General features: G+C 53.5%; 6 protein-coding genes across 6 annotated transcripts; 4 read left to right on the plus strand and 2 right to left on the minus strand.

Moving 5' to 3' along the window:
- The first annotated feature begins 1,245 nt into the window (after positions 1–1,245).
- On the plus strand, positions 1,246–3,145 carry LOC112638941. The gene is made up of 3 exons (XM_025411583.1): positions 1,246–1,976; positions 2,043–2,466; positions 2,612–3,145. The coding sequence occupies exons 1-3, from the start codon at positions 1,246–1,248 to the stop codon at positions 3,143–3,145; spliced, it is 1,689 nt and encodes a 562-aa protein (XP_025267368.1).
- A 635-nt stretch (positions 3,146–3,780) lies between these two features.
- LOC112638942 lies at positions 3,781–4,479 on the plus strand. The gene has a single exon (XM_025411584.1). The coding sequence runs from the start codon at positions 3,781–3,783 to the stop codon at positions 4,477–4,479; it is 699 nt and encodes a 232-aa protein (XP_025267369.1).
- Positions 4,480–7,225: 2,746 nt separating this feature from the next.
- LOC112638943 (glycine, alanine and asparagine-rich protein-like) lies at positions 7,226–8,188 on the minus strand. Its single transcript, XM_025411587.1, has one exon. It carries the CDS (start codon positions 8,186–8,188, stop codon positions 7,226–7,228), a length of 963 nt encoding a protein of 320 aa, XP_025267372.1.
- A 2,421-nt stretch (positions 8,189–10,609) lies between these two features.
- On the minus strand, positions 10,610–12,019 carry LOC112638944 (stromelysin-3-like). The gene is made up of 3 exons (XM_025411588.1): positions 11,687–12,019; positions 11,236–11,597; positions 10,610–10,958 (listed from the first exon to the last, which is right to left on the minus strand). Exons 1-3 carry the CDS (start codon positions 12,017–12,019, stop codon positions 10,610–10,612), a joined length of 1,044 nt encoding a protein of 347 aa, XP_025267373.1.
- Positions 12,020–18,039: 6,020 nt separating this feature from the next.
- On the plus strand, positions 18,040–18,961 carry LOC112638945. Its single transcript, XM_025411589.1, has 2 exons — positions 18,040–18,779; positions 18,868–18,961. The coding sequence occupies exons 1-2, from the start codon at positions 18,040–18,042 to the stop codon at positions 18,959–18,961; spliced, it is 834 nt and encodes a 277-aa protein (XP_025267374.1).
- An 880-nt stretch (positions 18,962–19,841) lies between these two features.
- LOC112638948 lies at positions 19,842–20,638 on the plus strand. The gene has a single exon (XM_025411591.1). The coding sequence runs from the start codon at positions 19,870–19,872 to the stop codon at positions 20,596–20,598; it is 729 nt and encodes a 242-aa protein (XP_025267376.1). The 5' UTR covers positions 19,842–19,869; the 3' UTR covers positions 20,599–20,638.
- Positions 20,639–20,997: the final 359 nt, after the last annotated feature.

The following is a 20,997-nucleotide window of genomic DNA, read 5'->3' on the forward strand; positions in this document are numbered from 1 at the left end:
TGAGCGGCGCTAGTTCTGTCAGAGTCGCCTCTACCGTCGACGGTAGGGCGACGGATAAGGAAGAGGAGTTGACGCGCCCGATAGGCAACGACGACGTCGAGTTGAAGGAGAGCGTGCGATGGAACGTCGCGACGTATCATCTGAGAAGAGCCGTTCAAACGCACAGTCGGCGCGAGGAGTTGTGGGTCGAGATGGCTCTGGCCAACAGTCGCAGAGCCTATTCTTACAACTATGATCTAGACAGGTGGTTTAGAGCGAAGTATCCGAAGGGTTGTCAGGATCCGAAGGGTTATATGTGTGCCGGCCAGTGGAAATACCACTCGTTCGATTATCCCCAACCGGAAGAATGATATTTATGGCCAGTCGCGCGCTGCAGGATTCTCCCGCCCGAGGATAACGCGGGTAGAATTCTGCGATACACCTATGATCGCGACGACAGCGGTCGCAAGTACCCGTTCCGCCGAAATATGTTTTGCGGCGTCGATTTGATATGCTTGAAGCGCGAGTTGTCATGAGCGAGGAGCGCGTCGATCCGCCGATCGATCGCTACGTCCGAGTGTTGAAGGAGAGGATCGCGTCGGGACTTATTCGACGAGGCGGACGATCGGTCTTCGGGACGCGCGCGAGGAGCTGTGGATCGAGACGATCCTGGTGTGTAGCAGAAGAGCGGCGAGATTCGACACCGGAGATACGCGGGTGACCGGGACGCGTCGCGGGTTTTCGCTGCCGGTAGATTCGCGAAGCGAAACACTGGATGAGGCCCCGTGAGGAGGAGAGAGGACGACGAATGGCCGTAGGGAGAGAAGAGGACGCGACCATGCAGGAGGAAGAGCGCCGGATGCTCGAGAGCGCGCGCGACGTCGCCACGACGGACGACTATCGCGCGTGGACGCGACGATGCGAGGAGTGTCTCGCGACTCTGCGCGAGAGGTGCCTAGACGCGAGTCGCCGAATCTCTACGGGGGCGAGGACCTCTCTGGTCGCCCGAATCCTGCGAGTGATCGGCGCGAGGAACGATCTACGGCGACGCTTCGTGCGCGAGGGCGCGGATGTCGCGAGACGCGAGGACGACGGCGGCAGCGGCGGTAGCGGGATTGAGTCGCGCGAGGGATTCTCGTGGTCCAAGGTCGAGACGGCTTTCAAGAGACGCGCGTTGACGGCGCTGTGATAAATCTCGATTACATCGAACCTCTGAGATTTCTCGAGGACGCGAGGGACACCGTGCTCCGCCGCGTGCGCGACGTCATGGGCCGATATGGCGGCGTTAAGGTGAACACGACGTTCAACGGAGAATTCGTGTCGGGCGATAAAACCGCCGTTAAGACGATCGCCACGAGAAACCATCCCCTTCTATCCACGACGGATCTGCGCGAGTGGTACGATACTTGCTTCGTCGGCGATACCGTCGCGTCTTTGGAGGAGTTTCAAGAGTGCGATAGCGGATGGGCTCTATCGCGCATACTCGATCTAACGGTGAATGTGAACGTGTACAATCCCATGCGGGCGGTGTGCCACGTGCGAGTACCGCGAGAGATTCAGATGAAGAGAGCGGTGGTCAACGTGCGATCCGACGACGAGGCGTGTTTTGCGTGGTCGGTGATAGCCGCTCTGTATCCCGTCGATAAGCACGGCGAGAGAAGCTCGCGATATCCGCATTACTCCGAGGTGTTGAATCTGGAGGGCTCGAAGTTACCTATGACTCTGAACGGAATCGGACGGTTCGAGCGTCTGAACGATATATCGGTGAACGTATACACCGTCGGAGAGAGACGACGCGGGAAGGACGATGGTGGAATTCGCATCGTGCCTCTTAGTCTGACGAATCGAAAGAGGGAGAGACACGTCAATTTGCTGTATCTGAGCGATGCGACGCGCGAGGGTAACGCGGTCGAGCATTTCGCCTGTATCCGAAATCTGTCTCCTCTGATCAGCTCGCACTTGACCAAGCGACAGCACAGAACGCACGTGTGCGATCGGTGAGCGTTCCATCTCGGCGAGCGAGAGCGAAATATCGAGCTAACGTTTATTCCGTATTTTCTCAGATGCATGCATTACTTTCGCACGAGCGAGAAGCTATCGGCGCACAGCGAGGATTGCGGCAAGCTGAACGATTGCGCGGTCGTTTTTCCCGGCGAGGACGACAGGTGGCTGGAGTTCGATCATCATTCGAGAAAGGAGCGAATTCCGTTCGCGATGTACGCCGATCTGGAGTGCGCGTTGGAGAGGAAGGAGGGGAACGAGGGCGGGAGAACCAAGAATACGAGGATCGTTCAGCATCACAGAGTTTACAGCGTGGCCTATTACGCGCATTGCTCCTTCGACGACGCCGCGTCGACGTACGGATCTTATCGCGGCGAGGATTGCGTCGCGTGGTTCGTCGAAAGTCGCCCTCGACGCCGTGGTACCGATGGCGGATCTGACACCGGACAAGCGGGAGATATTCGCGAGCGCGTCGCGCTGTTACGCGTGCGAGAGACCGTTCGAGGCCAACGACGCTCGAGTGCGCGATCACTGTCACTTGACCGGCCGTTTCAGAGGTCCGGCGCATTCCGCGTGTAATTTGAATTACAAGGACCCCTACGTCATACCCGTATTCTTTCACAATCTATAGGGTTATGACGCGCACTTCATTATCAAGGATGTGGCTAACGCGTATCCCGGCAGCGTCGAGCTGTTGCCGGTGAAGGAATCGTACATAGCTTTCTCGAAGACCGTTCGAGATAGTGCGGCGGCGGCGGCGGAGGGAGACGGGGGAAACGCCGCGCGTTCCAGATACGTTAAATTAGGATTCATGGACTCGTTCAAGTTTTTAGGCGCCGGTCTCGATAAGCTGGCGTCTTATCTCGACGAGCGCAAACTGACGATCGCGCGAGGCGAGTTTCGCGACCTCTCGGACGACGACTTTCGGCTTCTCACGCGCAAGGGCGTGTTTCCGTACGAGTACGTCGACAGCGTCGAGAGATTGCGGGAGACGCGTCTCACACCGCGCGAGTCCTTCTACAGTTCTCTAACCGGCGATACCGTATCGGAGAGCTTACGCGCACGCGACGCGCGTCTGAAGCGATTTAGCGTCGAAAACCTGGGCGAGTACAACGATCTCTATCTGAAGACTGACGTTCTTCTGCTCGCGGACGTGTATCTATAAAAATACGTTCGAAAATTTTCGCGCCGCTTGTTTGGAGAGGTACGGTTTAGATCCCGCGTACTACTTCACGTTACCGGGAAACACGTGGGACGCGATGCTTAAGTACACGGGGGTCCATTTCGAGCTGCTCACCGATATCGATATGATGATGTTCGTGGAACACGGAATACGCGGCGGTCTGAGTCAGTGCTCTAACAGATACGCTCGCGCTAACAACAAGTACATGAGCGCGTACGATCCGTTGCGACCGTCGATCTATCTGATGTATCTCGATATCAACAATCTGTATGGTTGGGCGATGTGTCAGCCGTACGAGCGATTCGAGTGGGTCAACGATCTCGAGAGTCTCGACGTGATGTCCGTGACGGAGGACTCGACCGTCGGCTACATTCTCAAGGTCGATCTCGACTATCCGGCCGACGCGCACGACGCCCACGCCGATCTACCGTTTTGCCCCACGTGCGATAAGCCGCCGGGGAAGCGTCAGAGCAAACTCCTAGCCACGCTGTACGATAAGCGTCTGACGAGGATTCATCGCGCGCTGCGCTTCTCGCAGTCGCCGTGGTTACGCGGATACGTGGAACTTAACACGCGCTTACGCAAGTAACGATTTCGAGAAGAATCTGTACAAGTTGATGAACAACGCCGTCTTCGGCAAGACTATGGAGAACGTGCGCAATCGCGTGGACGTTCGACTCGCAACTCGATGGGACGGGCGATTCGGAGCCGAGGCGATCATCTCCAAGCCGAATTTTCACAGTAGAAGCGTATTCTCGGAGAATCTCATGGCCGTGGAATTGCGTAAATTGGAGACGAAGATCGACGTAGGCATGTCCATTCTCGATATATCCAAGATTCATCTATACGCGTTTCACTACGAATACATGTCACCGCTCTACGGCGATAAGTGTAAAATATTGTACACCGACACGGACAGTTTCATTTATAGCATAGAGTGCGAGGATGCGTACGAGCGAATGAAGCGCGACATCGTTAGATTCGATACGAGCGATTACGCCATCGACAATCCCTACGGCGTGCCGCGCGCGAATAAGAAGGTTCTCGGTCTGATGAAGGACGAGAACAACGGCGCTCTCATGCTCGAGTTCGTCGGACTCAGAGCGAAGATGTACGCGTTGCGAGTCGAGGGTAGGGGCGACACTAAGAAGAGCAAGGGTGTGAGGAGCAGCGTCGTCGCGAGAACGCTGACGTTCGACGATTACGAGCGCTGTCTAAGACGCGAGATCGAGATGACCCGCGAGCAGTCGTGCCTGAGATCCAAGTTACACGAGGTGTACACCGTGCGCGAATCGAAGGTCGCGCTCAGTTCGTAGGACGATAAGCGCTACGTCGTGCCGGATTCGACCGACACTACCGTGGGGGCACTATAGGATACCTCTGTGAGGAGAGGCGCGGATAGATCTTAAGCGCGATGCGACGTATTTTTATAGATATGCGTGATGTATTTTATAGATTTGCGTAATGTATTTTATTGTCTTTAATGTTATACAATATATATATGTTCGTTGCGACGCGTTGTATAATACGCGCGATGTATTTTCTTATCTTTAATATTACAAATATATACAGGGTGGGGAAAAAGTATGGAAGCAAACAATTATTTCCGAAACTATTTGTTCAAAACTCATAATCGGCATTTCGATAATCAAATTTGCGTGACTAAAATCAATTAATAAAATCATTTTATTAAATTCAAAGTTTCAAAATTAACGGGCGTCAAAGAAACTTCTCGAAACGTCTGTTTTCTACAAAAACTCAATCGGTCGATTTAGTTTCTATTTTTTTAATGACCAAGAAACACTCATCATGTTCGTTGACAACAACATTGTCAACCGTCGACAAAATCAGAGCAACATATGGGCATGCGCGCCCATACGTCACGATCAGCTGATCGCCAATCAGCTGATCAAAAAAGATCGTGCGCATGGCAAATGTAAAAATTTCAATTCATGACCTCATCGGCGGCCAATAATGCGCGGCGCCCTGAGGTCACCGCTAAAATACGAAAATTATTGGCCCACGTTGCAACGGGCCCAAAAATTCTGCCTGCTATATAAAGAGCACCGCACGTGGGCACGAGGAAGTCTTGCGCTTTTCTAAGACGTGCTCTTTTAAACTTTTCGCTTTGCTACACCGCTATATCACACCGCTTATAACGACCGCTATTCTCTTGGACTTCGATTATCCGCACGTTTCCAACGATCAACTCACTTCACCGCTCGCGATATCTCGCATGATAACTGTGTCGCTTTTGTACCGCGCGCTTACTGTGAATCGCAATCACCGAACACTTGTCACCTTTATTCTTTGACATTAATAAAGTCTCGTCCTTTTGTTAACCGAAGGCAAATATCTTTTTACTGATGATCTTCCACTTTCCTCAATTCACTGCCGGACTCGCTTGCGAACACTATTCATTTTTCGACAAAATGTCTTAGACATAATTTTTATGGTATGAAAAGATGTATTATGTGGCATAGACGGCATGACCTTGAAATGACCATTACGAGCTGCATACAAATAACGTAAAAAATTTCAAATGGAACTCGTCAGTTTTTGTTACAGATTCTTGTAGCTGATGTCGAAACGTTTACAAAACACTGCATATGAGCCCCATTCCCTTAAAAATACTCCCAGTTACGAAACAATTGTGATACAAACAATTTGTATGCACATTGACATTGCTTACTGATTTCGCATCATGACGTTCAGTTGCGTCCACTAATAACATGTAATTGTACCTGTTGTCATATGACAACAACAAAAACTGACGAGTTCCATTTGAAATTTTTTACGTTATTTATATGCAGCTCGTAAGGGTCATTTTAAGGTCATGCCGTCTATGCCACATAATATATCTTTTCATACCATAAAAATTATGTCTAAGACATTTTGTCGAAAAATGAATAGTTTCGGAAATAATTGTTTGCTTCCATACTTTTTCCCCACCCTGTATATTCATTGCGACGCGTTACAATACGCGTGATGTATCTTTTTATCTGTAATATCACGCGAAAATATACGTATATTCGTCACAATATGTCGGTTTTGTCGATCCACGAATTATGCGATCTGTCCATTCCCAGCCACTGCGCTTCACGAGAACAGCGTCGCCCTTTCGGCGCAGCACTCTCTCTATGCACGTCGGGATCGGAGACTCGCTGCAACTCGTGCTCGTAGAATCCGCCGACTATCGGCTCGCCGCGCGAATCCTTCAACAGATACGTCGCGGGATTCGTCCTTCGCACCTCGGCTACGCGGAAGAACTCCGCGGTCCAATTCGGCGTGTATCCCTTCTCGAACAGCGTCTTGTACTTGCTCACGTGCACGGGATCGTTCGGTCGAAATTTTCACGGAGCGGCGATCTGCGGGTGGCTGTACACCGACGGTGCAGTCGACAGGAGTCTCGACGCTCGAGCGGGCGTCACGTCGATCGGACGCATCCCGATGGTTCGATGCTTGCGAGCGTTGTACTCGGATATTAGACGCGGCAGCGCGTCGAGCCACTTGTACGTTCCGTTCAGCGTGAAATACTTCCACATCGAGTTCTTGAGCGTGCGATTGAAACGCTCGACGATGGACGCTTTCAGCACCGAATACGTCGAGTAGTGATTGATTCCGTGTCTATCTACTAATCTTCGCACCTCGGCGTTGTAGAACTCCTTTCCTTTTTCAGTCTGCAGATTCCTCGGGCGACGTCCGGAGACGCGCGTCACGCTCGACCGGGCTCGAGCGACCTCGTCGCCGTTCTTTCTCTTGAGCGGTACCGCCCGTACTTGCTCAGAGCGTCGATGACGGTGAGTATGTAATTGTGGCCTCTGTTCCGTCCAGCATAAGGACGCATCTTGACGACGTCCGCTTGCCACAGATCATCGTATCCGCGCACCGCGACGCGGCGGCGGGGGAAGTTCTTTCTCGCTGGCGCGTGCAGCTCGTTCACGAGTCTCCGTTTCGCGGCGCTCATCTCGTCGTCTCTTTTTTTTCTACCCTCTCTTCGACTGTTGCTTCTCAGGAGTTTTAGCGCCCAGTTGTATGACCACCTTATTCGGATCGATCGTCTTAGGAATCGCAACCGCCGCCGCCGCCGCCTTCGCCGCCGCCGCCGCCTTCGCCGCTGCCTTCGTCGCCGTCGTCGTCGTCGCGGCCGTTCTCCTCGCGAGTTCGTTCGGGTCTTTCCTCAGACGCGTCACCTCGGCGTCCAGTTCTCGCAATTTCGCGTTGGAAGTCAGCGCCTTCGCCGTCAACTCCTGCAACGTTCTGTCGTGACCGCTCAATGCGGCTCGATTTCTCTCGTTGTTCGCCGCTACGTTGTTCACATGCGACAGAGATCTCTCCAAGGCGCGCACTCGCTTCTCCGTTTTCTCGTCGATCTTCTTGAGCCGCGACGGAGGTCCCCAGTTCGCGCAATAGTTTGTTTGACGCGTCCCCGTTCGCCCGATTCGTCTCGACGGAGCTCTCCAAATCGCCCAGTCGCTTGTCGGCGACCGCGCGCGAGGCCGATCTCATCGCCTCGACGGTCTCGATCCTCGTCGCTGCGAGCTCCTGCAGATTCTCCAGCGTTTGCAGCCGATTCTCGAGAGCGCTCCCCCTCGCGCGAATCTGCGTAACGTCGGTTTCCAGAGCGCTCAATCTTTCGGTCGCGGCGCTCTCGAGAGCGTCGATCTTCTTGCTCAGAGCGACGATTTTCTTCGCCGACGAGGCCGCGTTGTTATCCACTCGCGTTCTCACGCTCGCGATAAGCTGGTAATTATTCGCCGCGTTCGCTCTCACCGCGTATATAGCGCTTTCGACGTAACTCTTGTTCGTCGCGGCGTCGTTGTTGGTCGGCCAGGCCACTCCTCGTATCTTGAGACGCTGCGCGTCGTAATACGACGCGGAGGGAGAGACGTCGGAGACGGTCAGGCACAGCGCGTTATCGCGCACGTAATTTCGCAGAGATTCCACGCTCGCGCGCAATCTAGCGCTCGTCGCGTCGCGACCGCGTCTTCTCCGCGTCGACACTCCGAACTTGCTCGCGAACATCGCGTCGTTGAATGAGGCGCGCGCGCGATCGTCTCACAGTATCTCGCCCGCCTCGCGGAGCTCCTCGATTATCGACAGGATCTCGTTGTCGTGAGCGTTGCTGCCGGCTTGACGAGAAGCGTCCAGCAATCGGAGACGATCCACCAATTCGTTCGGATCGTCCCAGTGAACGTAGTCCACGGTGTCGCGGGTCGCGCGCATAGCCCGCGGCACGCGACCCCCACCGATTCTCTTCCTCGGACTGTCCGTCCACAGGATCGGAGCTATGACGTGCTTATACTTGTATCCCTTGTTTCCTAGTACGGGCATGCGAAAGTAGGTCGGTTCTAACTCACTTTTTGCACGGGTGCGAGAGAGAGGTCTCGTAGAGCAAGAGAGATAGAATGATATCCGAGGGGCAGGGTGACGGCGGCGGGGGCGAGCAGGGCGGGTAGGTAGGGCGAAGGGAGCCGCTCGCCGTCGGGTGGGTAAACGGAGGGTCGTGACGTCACGCGGAGGGGGAGGGCGAGGGGGAGCGGACGGAGGGTCGTGACGTTACGCGGAGGGGGAGGGGGAGCGGGCGCGAGAGCGAGGGAGAGGGCGAGAGAGAGCGAGGGAGAGGGAGAGAGAGCGCGCGCGCGTCCCTGGTTACGGCACGCGCGTCCCTGGATATGGCGCGTCGGAGCGTCTCTGGACGCGGCGCGCTAGGCGCGCGCGATAAGCGGCGATCGCTCCGTTGGGCGCGAGACAGAGATAAGGTCGCCGTCGACGGCAGAACGGATGTATTCGACGCAGGCCTGGAAGAGATATGATGTACGATTTATATAACGTACGATTTTATATAACATATTATTTTATACGATGTATAATGTACGATGTATATTAGATTTATTTTGAGGAGGAGGAGGGAATTCGTCGCGAATCGAGGAGAGACGAGGGTGATGTAAATCGAGGAGAGAGAGAGAATAAATTACGTGTAAAATTTATTTATTTATTTATTTATTTATTTATTTATTTATTATGTCACGAAGTTACATGCGTAGATACATATGTACACCGAGAATAATATCGGTACTCGGGATCGTTTCGCCTCGTTCGAGCGCAGTTATACGGGCAAGCATACGGTTCGAGATCGCGATACATTCATTCGTCGCGCGTAGCGTTTTTTTACAAATTGTGATAGAATCCGAATAGCAGAGCGTGCAACTCGCAGTCGATCAGATCGTTCGCGTGGAAGTGCTCGTGCCGACGAATAGCTTCCGGAATATCGCCGGGGTGGTCGGTCTCCGTCGTGATATCCAGAAAACGCGACAACTTGGCGTCTACGGTCTCGAGTACGTCGGTCAACGACGCGACGATGCGATTGACGCACAGCTCGAGAACGAACAGCGCCTTCACGGTGGATTGCGACAGAGCGATGCAATTCTTCGGCGTCTCGAATAGCAGCGTCTTCAGATTGTTTATCTTGCCGAATCGAAGCGTCACGGTTCCGACGATTATGGACGTCGGAGGGCGCGCAACAGCCTCGTCCAAATCGTTCTCGAAATACGGCAGTATATCGTTGCGCAGAGCGAGCAGATCCTTCCACATGTCGGGCGTCAGAGATATCTCTTTTCCATGGCAGTCTCCTAGGATGATGTCGACTTGAGATTCGCGCTTCACGGCTACGGCGATGTCGATATATTTGTACGCCGTCTTGGTCAGAGGATATCGTCTTCCTAGTATTCGAATCGGATGTCTCGCGAAATTGATCTCGTGTTTGAACATCCAGTTTCTATTCCATCTGTCGAGATCGGAAAGAAAAAAAAAGACGACGTTATTATATGAAAATAGCCAATCGAGACGGAGATCGAGAGCGCTCGGGCGAGGTAACTCGCGAAGCGTCGCGCGTACTCACTCGTCCTCGGTGTACAGTCGAGCTTTCTTGATCACGGGCGGAGTGTCCGAACGATCGCGGGTGGTATCCTTGGCAGAAGCCGCGTAATCGTCTCGACGGTTAGGCGGAGCGACAAAGGGGCCCGTCATTGGCGGCGCTGACGGAGTCGCGGGCGTCGCGGACGAGTCCCTGAATACTCTGCGATACTCCTGTCCGAGTCCGGCGAACATGATCGGTTTCGCGAACAGGGCTTCGATGTTCGTAGGAAAACACTGCGGTGGCGACGGCGTCGTTAACGTTGGTCGTCGCGAGGAGAGAGAGAGAGAGATTCGTCGGAGACGCCCGCTTAGAATCGTACGTGTGTTAATCGCGAATATCGTCGGAAATGTCGCGCAATGATCAAAACGCGCCTTATATACGACGCGATCTCGATCGTCGTCTCTATATTTTTATTCTCGACGCGCGCGTTATGCGCGTTAATTAATGCAGCGGAAGCGGTTTAGAACAGCGGTTTAGAACAGCATATTAAATGTAATCTTAACGTTAGGTTTCAGAATTTCCTGATCTTAGTCGTCATCGTCGTCGTCGTTGCGCGGTCTTTCGAAGGACGCGTATTCCAGACGATACAGCTTGGAGACGAGTTCGTTCAATCGATGCAGAATGCCATCGGCTGGGCATTCTATTCCCAGTATGCTAAGATCGAAGGGACCAGCCGAGATTATCGCGTCGAGGAACTCGCTGTACGCGTAATACTCGCGTTTCTTCAGAAAATAGAGATTACCGTCGACGTGGCGGAAGGCGGCCGTTATCGTGGGTGGTATCCCGGAAAACGTATCCCGCAGAGCGCCGTGCCTCGCGACGATCATCGCGCAGTCGTTTATCTCGGCTATTTTATCGTCGTTGTATATGACGTAGCTGCGCCCGGCGTGCGTGTTTATCGCGGCGTTTATCCTAGCGTCGCGGGGAAATTCGACGTATTCGACGGATCTAGGCCATCCCGCTTTAAGATGAAAATTCGAATCGGCGAGGTAGACGTAGTCGCCGGCGAATATCGCGATATCACCCGACGGTCTCCGATACGCGAGTGAGATTGCGGGGGAGGAAATTGAAGTAGTCGGCGAACGAGAAGGGCGCTTCGTAGCGTCTCTCCCTCATATCGACGGGCCACTCGTTGCGTTTACGCGCGACGTACAGGCGACGATTCATGATTAGCGCTCCGTCTACGCGCTTCAAGGCGCATAGATCCGCAGTATCGGAGGGAGCGAGCGGCGGCTCGACCGTTCTCACGGTCGTCAGCGGAGCCGTGGCCGTCGTCGTCGTCGTCGAGGCCGTCGTCGTCGTCGTGATCGTCGCCGCGGTCGTAGAAGTAGCGTCGACGATCGTAGGAGTCGTCGTCTCTCTCGATCCGTAGAGATTTCGCACGTTTACGACGTCCTCTACGCTAAGCCTGAGCGGATATCGCCTTTCTTCCGAAGGCGTGTACGCGTACATGACCGAGTCATCCCTCATACTGTGAGTCAGATCCAGAGTGTGATCGATCTCGCGCGTCAGCGTCTGAAGGAGATACAGCCTGTCCGACGAGGGCGTAAGTCGTAGGACGTGGTCAGCGTAATGTGCCACGGCTCCGTTTCGTCGACGTGCACCTCGGTCACTTGATCGGGCTCTCCCGTCGGAAAGAACACGTGAGCGACGACCGATCCCGGTCCCGCGAACGGCGACGGGCACGAGCCCCCGTTGTCGCTGTTCTCGTACGCGTGAGCGCCGTATTGATAGGATATCAGTATATCGGGGCGCAGCGAGTCGCGCGAGAACGTCAGAGCGGATTGCTCGGACCACAGAGCGAACGTGCTATGAGTCGTGCGCAGAGTATCTCTGTTCGCTAGTTTGAAGTTCCACGTGAGATGCGTCCTCGGCCACTTTCTCGTCAACGGGCTGTAGGCGCGAATGTCCGCGACGCCGCATCGCGGCCTGCGCATGACGCGAATCGTTTTCACGGTCAGAATGCCGTTTCCCGCCAGACCGTAGTATTCCTGAAACAATGATAGCGCTTCGCTCAGGACGGTCGCGTTGTCGACGACTGCTGATGATTCTCCTCGTTCTCCAGAAAGCCGTAGGTTCGAAGATAACGGGATGCCTCCGCGACGTCATCGTAGGTCAGCGTCGCCGCGACGGCCGCGAGCAGTGATATCGTCAGCGCGAGCGATAACGCGACGCGCGTCATGGCTCTCGCGAGGCGCGCGGGGGTCGGGACGGTAGCGAACTATCTCGCGCGCGCGCGCATCCTTCGGCGATACGTCGTTCTCTAGAACGCGTCGTACGAGGGAGAAGGAGGAAGCGAGGGGAGGGGAGGGTAGATACGCTCGGACGCGCGAGAAGGATGATCGAGACAACGAACTTTTTTTTTTTAAAGAAACAAACGATTCATTATTCATATGAAAAATAGGAGGGGGAGGAAAGATACTCTAGGACGCGCTAGAGAGGTGATCGAAAAGAAATGATTCTTTATTCGTACAAAAATGATTTTTTTTATTCGTATAAAAAATGATTCTTCATTCGTATAAAAAAATGTGCGCGATCTACGTTTACTTATATAACGCGTTTAATGTATAATATTCTAATGGGCATAAAATCAAACCACTTGACGCGATATCGAAGCACACGTTACGCGCGTGTTAGTCTCACGATACTTATCGGAGGACAAGGAGGAAGTGAATGAGGTGAATGTAGCGTGGAGCGTATCGCTTTACGAGTAAGAGGTGTTTATATGAATACCGACAAGGTTATAATGCTTAATATAACGCTTAATATAATGCTTAATATAACGTTTAATATAACGCTTAATATGACGCTTAATATGACGCTTAATATAACGCTTAATATAATATTTTAATATATATATAACGCTTAACATAATGTTCTAATATATTATAATATTCTAATATAATGTTCGAAAGGACGCGGGGTCTTCGAGTCCTCCTCCCTGTTTGCTCTCGAAAATCGCGCGACTATCGACGATGGATGCGATATGGCGATTACAATATACAATTATTAAACATATGCGATTAAAATATACGACTATTGAATATATACGATTAAAATATATGACTATTATATATATATGAACGACCTGTGAGAACGACCAAGAACGACCTGTGAACCGATACGGAATGCAAAGAGCTACTTCTTAATGCTCTCGGGGACGACGAGTATCAGCAATTACTCAATCGTTTGTCGCCAAGAACGACCTATGAGAACGACCTAAGAACGACCTGTGAGAACGACCTAAGAACGACCTGTGATCATATATGTTATATAAATGATATATTATATTTCTTCTAGACTTACAACGACCTGTGAGAACGACTGTAAAGTATCTAAAATAAACGGTCTTACAAAAACATGCGCGTTTAAACTGGAAAATTTATCGTAAGAACGACCCATGTCAAACGACCATTTAAAAAAGGAGCGGCAAAACAAGACTTATCATCTAATTTATGGATTTGCAAATTGTCGATACTTTTAGATGTCGAAATATATGTGCTTAAACAGACGCGTTCTTCAATTGACATTACTAAAATGTTATTAAAAGTTCGTCACTCCGCTACCTGGGAAACTACTTATGAATAGCCCACAAATAACCTATAAATGAATCATAAATGGGTTCATTTATAAATGAACCGTAAGTGAACCATAAGCGAACCATAAGCGAACCATAAACGAACCATAAGCGAACCATAAGTGAACCATAAGTGAACCATAAGCTAACTATAAATCAACCGTAAATGACCTACGAATCAACCATAAATGACCCATAAATACCTCTGTAAAAGGGAGTATATGAATATGGACAAGACTATAGAGAGACCGTAAAAGACCTGCGAATCAATCATAAATACCCCTGTAAAAGAGAGTATATGAATATGGAGATGAATATAGAGGAGGATCGTGCAAGAGTGCGCCGACACGTACATATCTTCTACGACGACGACGACGACGACGACGAATCCCTCTTAGAAATGCGGCGCGCCCGATCGGCGAAACGAGCTCAGTTCGCGCGAGCAACGATGAGTTTTGACGCGCGCAAGGGGAAGGGGGGGCGATGCGGGCGGAGATCGGGAGGAAGGGAAGACGCTGTTCTTCGACGTCGTCCTTCGGCGCCGTTCTTCGACTCCATCCTTCGACGCCGAGATTGACGAGACGTCTGAAATATGTAAAGCCGTGTATTAATAATACGTATCGAGAGACGCGAAAGGAAAGAACGGCGCGTTATACGAGAAGAGATCCGTACCTCGGTTCAAATCCTCCGTCGTCCGTACGGACGGAGCTCGTTTCCTCGAGCGAGCTCGCTTCCTCGAGCGAGCTCGCGTCATAGTATCATATCTCCATAGGAGAATCGTCGTCGCAGAAATCTTCAGTTTTAAACGCGCGATCCGAGACGAGCGGCTTCATGCCGAATAACCTTCTTAGTCGAAAGATGTCGGCGTAGATATTAGGGGAGCGCCTCTCCCATTTTCTATAGGACGGCCGGTCGCACCATAAGGAGTTTAAGAATCGCCGTTGCTTCAGTCTCGCCTGTCGTATCCAATGTCGGCGGCGTATGTTGACGAATCCACGGATCTCAACCTCATTCTCGAACTATGAAAAAAATGTCGCGCGATCAATGTACGTCGTATTTTTCCTCGAAGGAGAGCGAAAGAATAAAGAAGGATGACGAATGAGTACTTACGTTCCACGTTACAGCTATATTGAGGATCGCATCCATGAGATTTCTGATGTACTTTGTTCGAAATGCGTAATCGATTATCTCAATGTAAAATTTCGCGTTGCTAAAATCCGATTAGCTGATGGCCAATCAGCTGATCGAAAAAGGTCGTGCGCATGGCAAACGCCACAACACTATTTCCTGACCTCATCGGCGGCCAATCATGCGTGGCGCCATGAGGTCACCGCCAAATTTCAAAGTTAATTGGGCCACGTCGCAACGGGGCCCAAAATCCGCCCGGTATATAATGAGCCCAGCGAGAGGGCACGCGGAAGTCTCGCACTTTTCGCTTACTACGCCGCTTAATCTTACCGCTCAGTCAAACCGCAAATATTGTACGACAACCGCTATTCTTCTCGGACTTTGATTTTCCGCACGCACGATCTGTCACGCCGCTCGCGATCTCCCGCGAGTTTAACCGCTTCGCTTGTCGCACCGCTCGTTGCACTGTACACTTGTCACGGTCATCGTTGAACTCTAATAAACTTTTTATTGTTTGTGTGAATATCACGAGCTTCACTGCACTGGCCTATCCTCCACGTTCGCGCTATCTCTTGCCGGATCCGCTCGCGAACATTTCTGGTCCTTCGAGCTGGATTTTCCATCATCCGCGTCCGCTGTTTCGTGATTGATCCTCTCGTGCAGTTTGTGGAGTGAAGTGACCTCTGAAAAGACAAAAGAGATATTAGACATGAGTGCTGAAGTGAAGGTGCTGCTGGAAGCGCAGCACGACATTCATGGTCGGATCTCCCGCGCCGTGGACAATCTGAGGAAGATGGGCGTGAGCAACATCACCCGCGAAGCCATCCAAGCTCGCCTCGGCATCCTGGACAATCTCTGGCAAAAAATGGAGACCCAGCATGAGCTCATTCGTGCGGCGCTGAAGGACAAGTATCAGGAGAGTGAGTACGCTGTATCTGATTTTATTGAAGTCGCGGAGAATACTTACGTGACATAACGTAGCACGCTGACCAGCTACGCTGAGAAGCTTAAGGGCGAGACGCCCGCCGCGCTCCGAGGCGAGCCGGACCACGATCGGGCTCCTAAAACCTCCTTGCCGCGCATCAAGCTTCCGACGTTTGCGGGATCTTACGAAGAATGGCCGTCATTCCGCGACCTCTTCCAATCAGTCATCGGGGCGAATGAATCCGTCTCCGACATCGAGCGATTTCACTACCTCCGGTCTTGTGTCAAGGGAGCCGCTGAAAAATTGATAAAATCATTAACGGTGACCGGTGATAATTACCATCGCGCTTGGACGCTTTTGTGCAAGCACTTCGAGAACAAGAGGGAGCTTATCCGTTCTAATTTCGCCGCGTTCACCTCCGTTCCCAAAATGAAGTGCGAGTCAGCGGGAGAACTCGGTCGCATTCACAACGCCGTAACGACCGCGGTGAACGCGCAGGAGAGTATAGGGAGACCCATCAACTCCCACGGTATGGATCTCCTCAATTTTCTCACCGTCGAATTGTTCGATTCGCGTACACGGATGGAATGGGAGTCCTCGACCTGCGACTCCACTGATCCGCCAGACCACGGCGCTCTCGTCAACTTCATCGCTAAGCGCATTCTCACGCTAAACGCCGCTAGGCCACGAGTATCGCAACCAAACTCCGATGGCGCGTCGCGAACCGCGAAAGCTCACCACACGAAGACCGGATCCGATCACTTGAAGTGCGCACTGTGCCAGGGGAAGCACACCCTCATGCAGTGTAACGACTTCAAGGCGAAGTCCGCGATAGACCGAAAGTCCTTTGTAGAGCAAGGTAGACTGTGCTACAACTGTCTCGGGAACCACATGATCTCCAAGTGCCAGTCTGTGAAGACCTGTCTGACGTGCAAGGGCAAGCACCACACTACACTGCACGACGCGTACACATCGCCCTCCTCCAACGAGTGAACGCCCTGTCTGCGATGCACTCCTCGTCTGAGCGTAAAGCGATCTTCCTCGCGACAGCTCACGTGCACCTCACTGACCGCGCCGGGGATCTTCATCCGGTCCGAGCGATGCTCGATCAAGGATCCGAGGTGTCGATCATCTCCGAAGCACTGGTCCAACGGCTGAGACTTCCCCGCTCCCGCTCCTCAGTGTCCATAATCGGCATCGGCGAATCACGATCCGGGTCAACCCGCGGGAGAGTGGCACTCAGTCTCTCCTCGATGATCACCGGAGCCAAACTCAAGGCCATCGCCTTCGTGTTACCGCGCCTGTCGGCCTATCAGGGTTCTTCGGTGAAGAACCTCCCCTCCTGGCCTCACGTTCATGGTCTTGAGCTCGCCGACCCCAGGTATCAGGAGCTCGATCCGGTAGAACTATTGTTGGGCGCGGAAGTCTGCTCAACCATCCTTGAGGTCGGCCTTCGCAAGGGTGGTCCTCAAGATCCCGTCGCCCAGAAAACAGCCCTGGGATGGATCCTGTCAGGGGGGTCCAGCGCAGCACCCTTCCAAGGACCCCGTAACTCCTTGCAGTGCACTGTCGACCAAGAGCTCAATCAGCTTGTGCACAGCTTTTGGGAGCAGGAAAGGGAACTCCCCTCCTCCGTTGCCCTTAGACCGGAGAATCAAGAGTGCGAGACCCTCTTCATAAGTACTCACCAGCGAATGGCGTCCGGAAGATACGTAGTACGACTCCCGTTTTCTTCCCCGCCAACGTCGCTTGGTGGAACCCGTAAACCGGCTGAAAGCCTCTTGTCAGCGATGGACCTTCGGAGCAAGAGAGATCCTGAGTTCGGCGTCCGGTATCGGGAGTTTATGCAGGAGTACGAGGACCTGAAACATATGAGTCCTGTGAATACGGTCGGTACCGCAAGATGCTACCTACCTCACCACGGAGTCCTCCGCCAGTCCAACTCCTGCAGCAAGCTCCGCGTCGTCTTCAACGGGTCGCAACGTACCGCCTCGGGGGACTCCCTCAACCGACATCTGCTGATCGGTGCCAACTTGCTGCCAGCACTAGCTGATGTCCTCCTTCGCTGGTGCCGGCACCGCTTCGTGTTCGTCACCGACATCGAGAAGATGTTCCGGCAGATACTCGTCCACCCTGAAGATCGTCGCTTCCAGCGGATACTCTGGCGTCCAAAGGCTTCCGGCAAGATCCAAGAGTACGAGCTGAACACCGTGACCTACGGGCTCGCCTGTGCTCCGTTCCTCGCTGTCCGCACTCTCCACCAATTGGCGGCCGACGAGGAGGCACGAGCCCCAAAGGGAGCAACCGCTCTGCGCCATGACTGCTACATGGACGACGTGATCACCGGGTCGGACACCTTGCAGCACGCGGTCGCTCTGCAGACGGAGCTCCGAGAGCTCTGCACGGCGGGCGGGTTTCCGCTGCGGAAATGGGCCGCCAATAGCGAGGCCATCCTTGAGGGTATTCCTCCCGATCATCGACTCAAACAGGCTCACCATTCCTGGGAGAGCGAGGTACACTCCACCTTAGGCCTGCGTTGGCATCCGGCCAGCGACGACTTCTCCTTCGCCATCCAGCCTCGAAGCACTGGCGAATTCACTAAGAGGCGAATCCTGGCGGAAACGGCACGGCTATTCGACCCCTTGGGATGGCTCGCTCCTGTGATCATCCGCGCCAAGATCTTAATCCAGTCAGCATGGTTGAAAAGGCTGGAATGGGACTCTCCGCTCCCAGCGGAGGACGCTCAGTTTTGGCAGCGCCTCCTCTCCGAGCTCCATTTGCTGGAGCGCCTCCGAATAAGGCGCTGGCTGGGTGTCATTCAACAGGATCCGACGGTCGAGATCCACGGCTTCGCCGACGCGTCTGAGCGTGGATACGCGGCCGTCGTCTACCTTCGAGTGTCCAGTACGGAAGAAACGTCCATCCACTTACTGGCCGCAAAAAGCAAGGTCGCGCCGATTAAGCCCGTGACGCTCCCACGGCTGGAACTCTGCGCTGCCTCCTTGCTGACCAATCTCGTTCACCACCTCCGGTCATCACTGGAGGTGTCGGCGCCAGTATATCTCTGGTCCGACTCCAAGGTTGTCCTCCACTGGATCAAGGGTCATGCTTCACGATGGAAAACCTACGTGGCCAATAGAGTGTCGCTGATCCAGGAGCGGCTCCCCGAAGCGCAGTGGCGACACGTCCCGGGTCAAGAGAATCCTGCCGATTGTGCTTCCAGAGGGATCGCTCCGAGGGATCTGCTGAACCACCCCCTATGGTGGGAGGGCCCCGGCTGGCTTCTCGGCGACTCGTCACTATGGCCAGCCAGCGACGAGGCATCAATGGTCAGCGTTCCTGAAACAAAAACCACGGTATTAACGGCCATCAGCAAGGTCAGACCGGAGCCTGAAATACTCCTACAGTTCTCGACACTGCATAGGCTCTTACGTGTCTCTGCTTGGTGCCTTCGTTGGCGCCGGACCGCTCGTCATCCTCCCAGCGTCGCACTGCTCTCGGACGAGCTCGGCGCCTCCCTCATTCGCTGGCTGAGAATCGTCCAAGGGATCCACTACGCCGTTGAACTAGCCGCCGTACGAGAGTCTCGCCCAGTGTCTCGCGGTAGCCACCTGGCCAGGCTGCATCCATTCATCGACGATGACGGGATCCTGCGCGTCGGCGGCCGCCTGAAACATGCAATACTCACGTACGATGAACGACATCCTATGATAGCGCCGCCCACCTCATGGCTCACCAAGCTCGTGATAGAGTCTTGCCACCGCCGGACGCTTCATGGAGGCACTCAGCTCACTTTGGGGCTCCTTCGCCTCCGCTTCTGGGTGCCGCAAGGTCGAGCCGTAATCAAGCGGACACTGCACCGGTGCGTGACATGCACCCGCTGGCGAGCCCACACTCCACGGCCCCTCATGGCCGACCTCCCTCGGGGGCGAGTCACTCCAGCACGCCCTTTCCTGAGGACAGGAGTCGATTACGCTGGCCCGATATTCCTCCGCACTTCCAAGGGGCGAGGACATCGAGCTCACAAGGCGTTCATAGCCGTGTTCGTCTGCCTCTGTTCCAGAGCCGTCCATCTTGAGGTAGTATCTGACTACTCCTCTGACGCCTTCCTCGCAGCATTCCGCAGGTTCGTTTCCCGTCGCGGACTGTGCGAGGAAATGTACTCGGACTGCGGAACTAACTTCATCGGAGCGGACAACCAACTCCGAGAATTCTTCCGCGCGTCGTCCTCCGACGGCCGTCGCATCTCTCGGGAAGTCGCCAAGGAAGGAATATCCTGGCGCTTCAATCCTCCCGCCGCGCCGCACTTCGGAGGCCTCTGGGAAGCGGCGGTGAAATCCATGAAACATCACCTGCGACGGGTGATAGGAGAGACTACGCTCACCTTCGAGGAGATGAGTACTCTTCTTTCACAAATCGAAGCATGTTTAAATTCTCGTCCATTGCAGGCTTTATCAGATGACCCCGACGACATCACCGCATTGACTCCAGGGCATCTCCTAATAGGCGCCCCTCTACTGGCGGTCCCAGAGCCTTCCCTAGCCGAACGGCCTCCGAACGCCCTATCCCGGTGGCAGCTGCTGCAACGAATGCGTGACCACTTCTGGCAGCGATGGTCTCAGGAGTATGTCCACGCCTTGGCACCTCGATCAAAATGGCTCAACTCCGAGCCCGCTCCGGAGGTCGGAACATTGTGCCTCATCCGCTCGGAGATCACCCCGCCTTCCCGATGGCCCCTCGCGCGAATACTCGCTCTGCATCCAGGAAGCGATGGCACGGTCCGCGTTGTGACTGTCCGCACCTCCACCTCGGATCTCGTTCGGCCAGTCGTAAAACTCGTCCTTTTACCGGGAGTCAAGGAGGCTCGCGCGTCCGTAGACGAATAATGCTCGGGCACTATTCTCCCCGCATTGCGTAGAGTCTTGCGCGCCTCACTACATTGTACATATTGTATATATCGTGTATATATTTTTTTTATTACAGCTGTCCGTCGTCCATCTCGCGTTCTCGCCGCGATTTCCTCATTCGCACATCACTAGTCACCCACTCACTGTACATTGTGCATCCCCGAGCGATGCACAATTGATCTCCATTAATCATTGCACTTCACATCGCACTACTTCTCATTATTTCACTGTAAATCTCACCGTATTTCACTACCGCAACTCTTAGTCTCGCGAAAGATAGAAATCAACTGAACAACACGTGTTATCGTATTGCGTCACACATTCCATTCATCGATCGCGATCCAGATACCGCCAACTGAACCGCTCGCGACATCCCCG

The sequence above is a fragment of the Camponotus floridanus genome, unplaced genomic scaffold (genome assembly GCF_003227725.1).
Source record: "Camponotus floridanus strain SB8 unplaced genomic scaffold, Cflo_v7.5 scaffold40, whole genome shotgun sequence".
Lineage (NCBI taxonomy): Eukaryota > Metazoa > Arthropoda > Insecta > Hymenoptera > Formicidae > Camponotus > Camponotus floridanus.

Coding starts and splice junctions, on each gene's coding strand:
- LOC112638941 (XM_025411583.1), top strand. CDS start 1,246: ATGGGCCGATATGGCGGCGTTAAGGTGAACACGACGTTCAACGGAGAA. Junction 1,977..2,042: donor AGAACGCACGTGTGCGATCG/GTGAGCGTTCCA, acceptor GTATTTTCTCAG/ATGCATGCATTACTTTCGCA. Junction 2,467..2,611: donor AGCGCGTCGCGCTGTTACGC/GTGCGAGAGACC, acceptor CACAATCTATAG/GGTTATGACGCGCACTTCAT.
- LOC112638943 (XM_025411587.1), bottom strand. CDS start 8,188: ATGTTCGCGAGCAAGTTCGGAGTGTCGACGCGGAGAAGACGCGGTCGC.
- LOC112638944 (XM_025411588.1), bottom strand. CDS start 12,019: ATGCGCAGGCCGCGATGCGGCGTCGCGGACATTCGCGCCTACAGCCCG. Junction 11,598..11,686: donor AGCCCGATCAAGTGACCGAG/GTGCACGTCGAC, acceptor TATCTCCTTCAG/ACGCTGACGCGCGAGATCGA. Junction 10,959..11,235: donor CTAATCATGAATCGTCGCCT/GTACGTCGCGCG, acceptor CGCCGGGCGCAG/CTACGTCATATACAACGACG.
- LOC112638942 (XM_025411584.1), top strand. CDS start 3,781: ATGAACAACGCCGTCTTCGGCAAGACTATGGAGAACGTGCGCAATCGC.
- LOC112638948 (XM_025411591.1), top strand. CDS start 19,870: ATGTACTCGGACTGCGGAACTAACTTCATCGGAGCGGACAACCAACTC.
- LOC112638945 (XM_025411589.1), top strand. CDS start 18,040: ATGGACGACGTGATCACCGGGTCGGACACCTTGCAGCACGCGGTCGCT. Junction 18,780..18,867: donor TCGGCGCCAGTATATCTCTG/GTCCGACTCCAA, acceptor TCGCTGATCCAG/GAGCGGCTCCCCGAAGCGCA.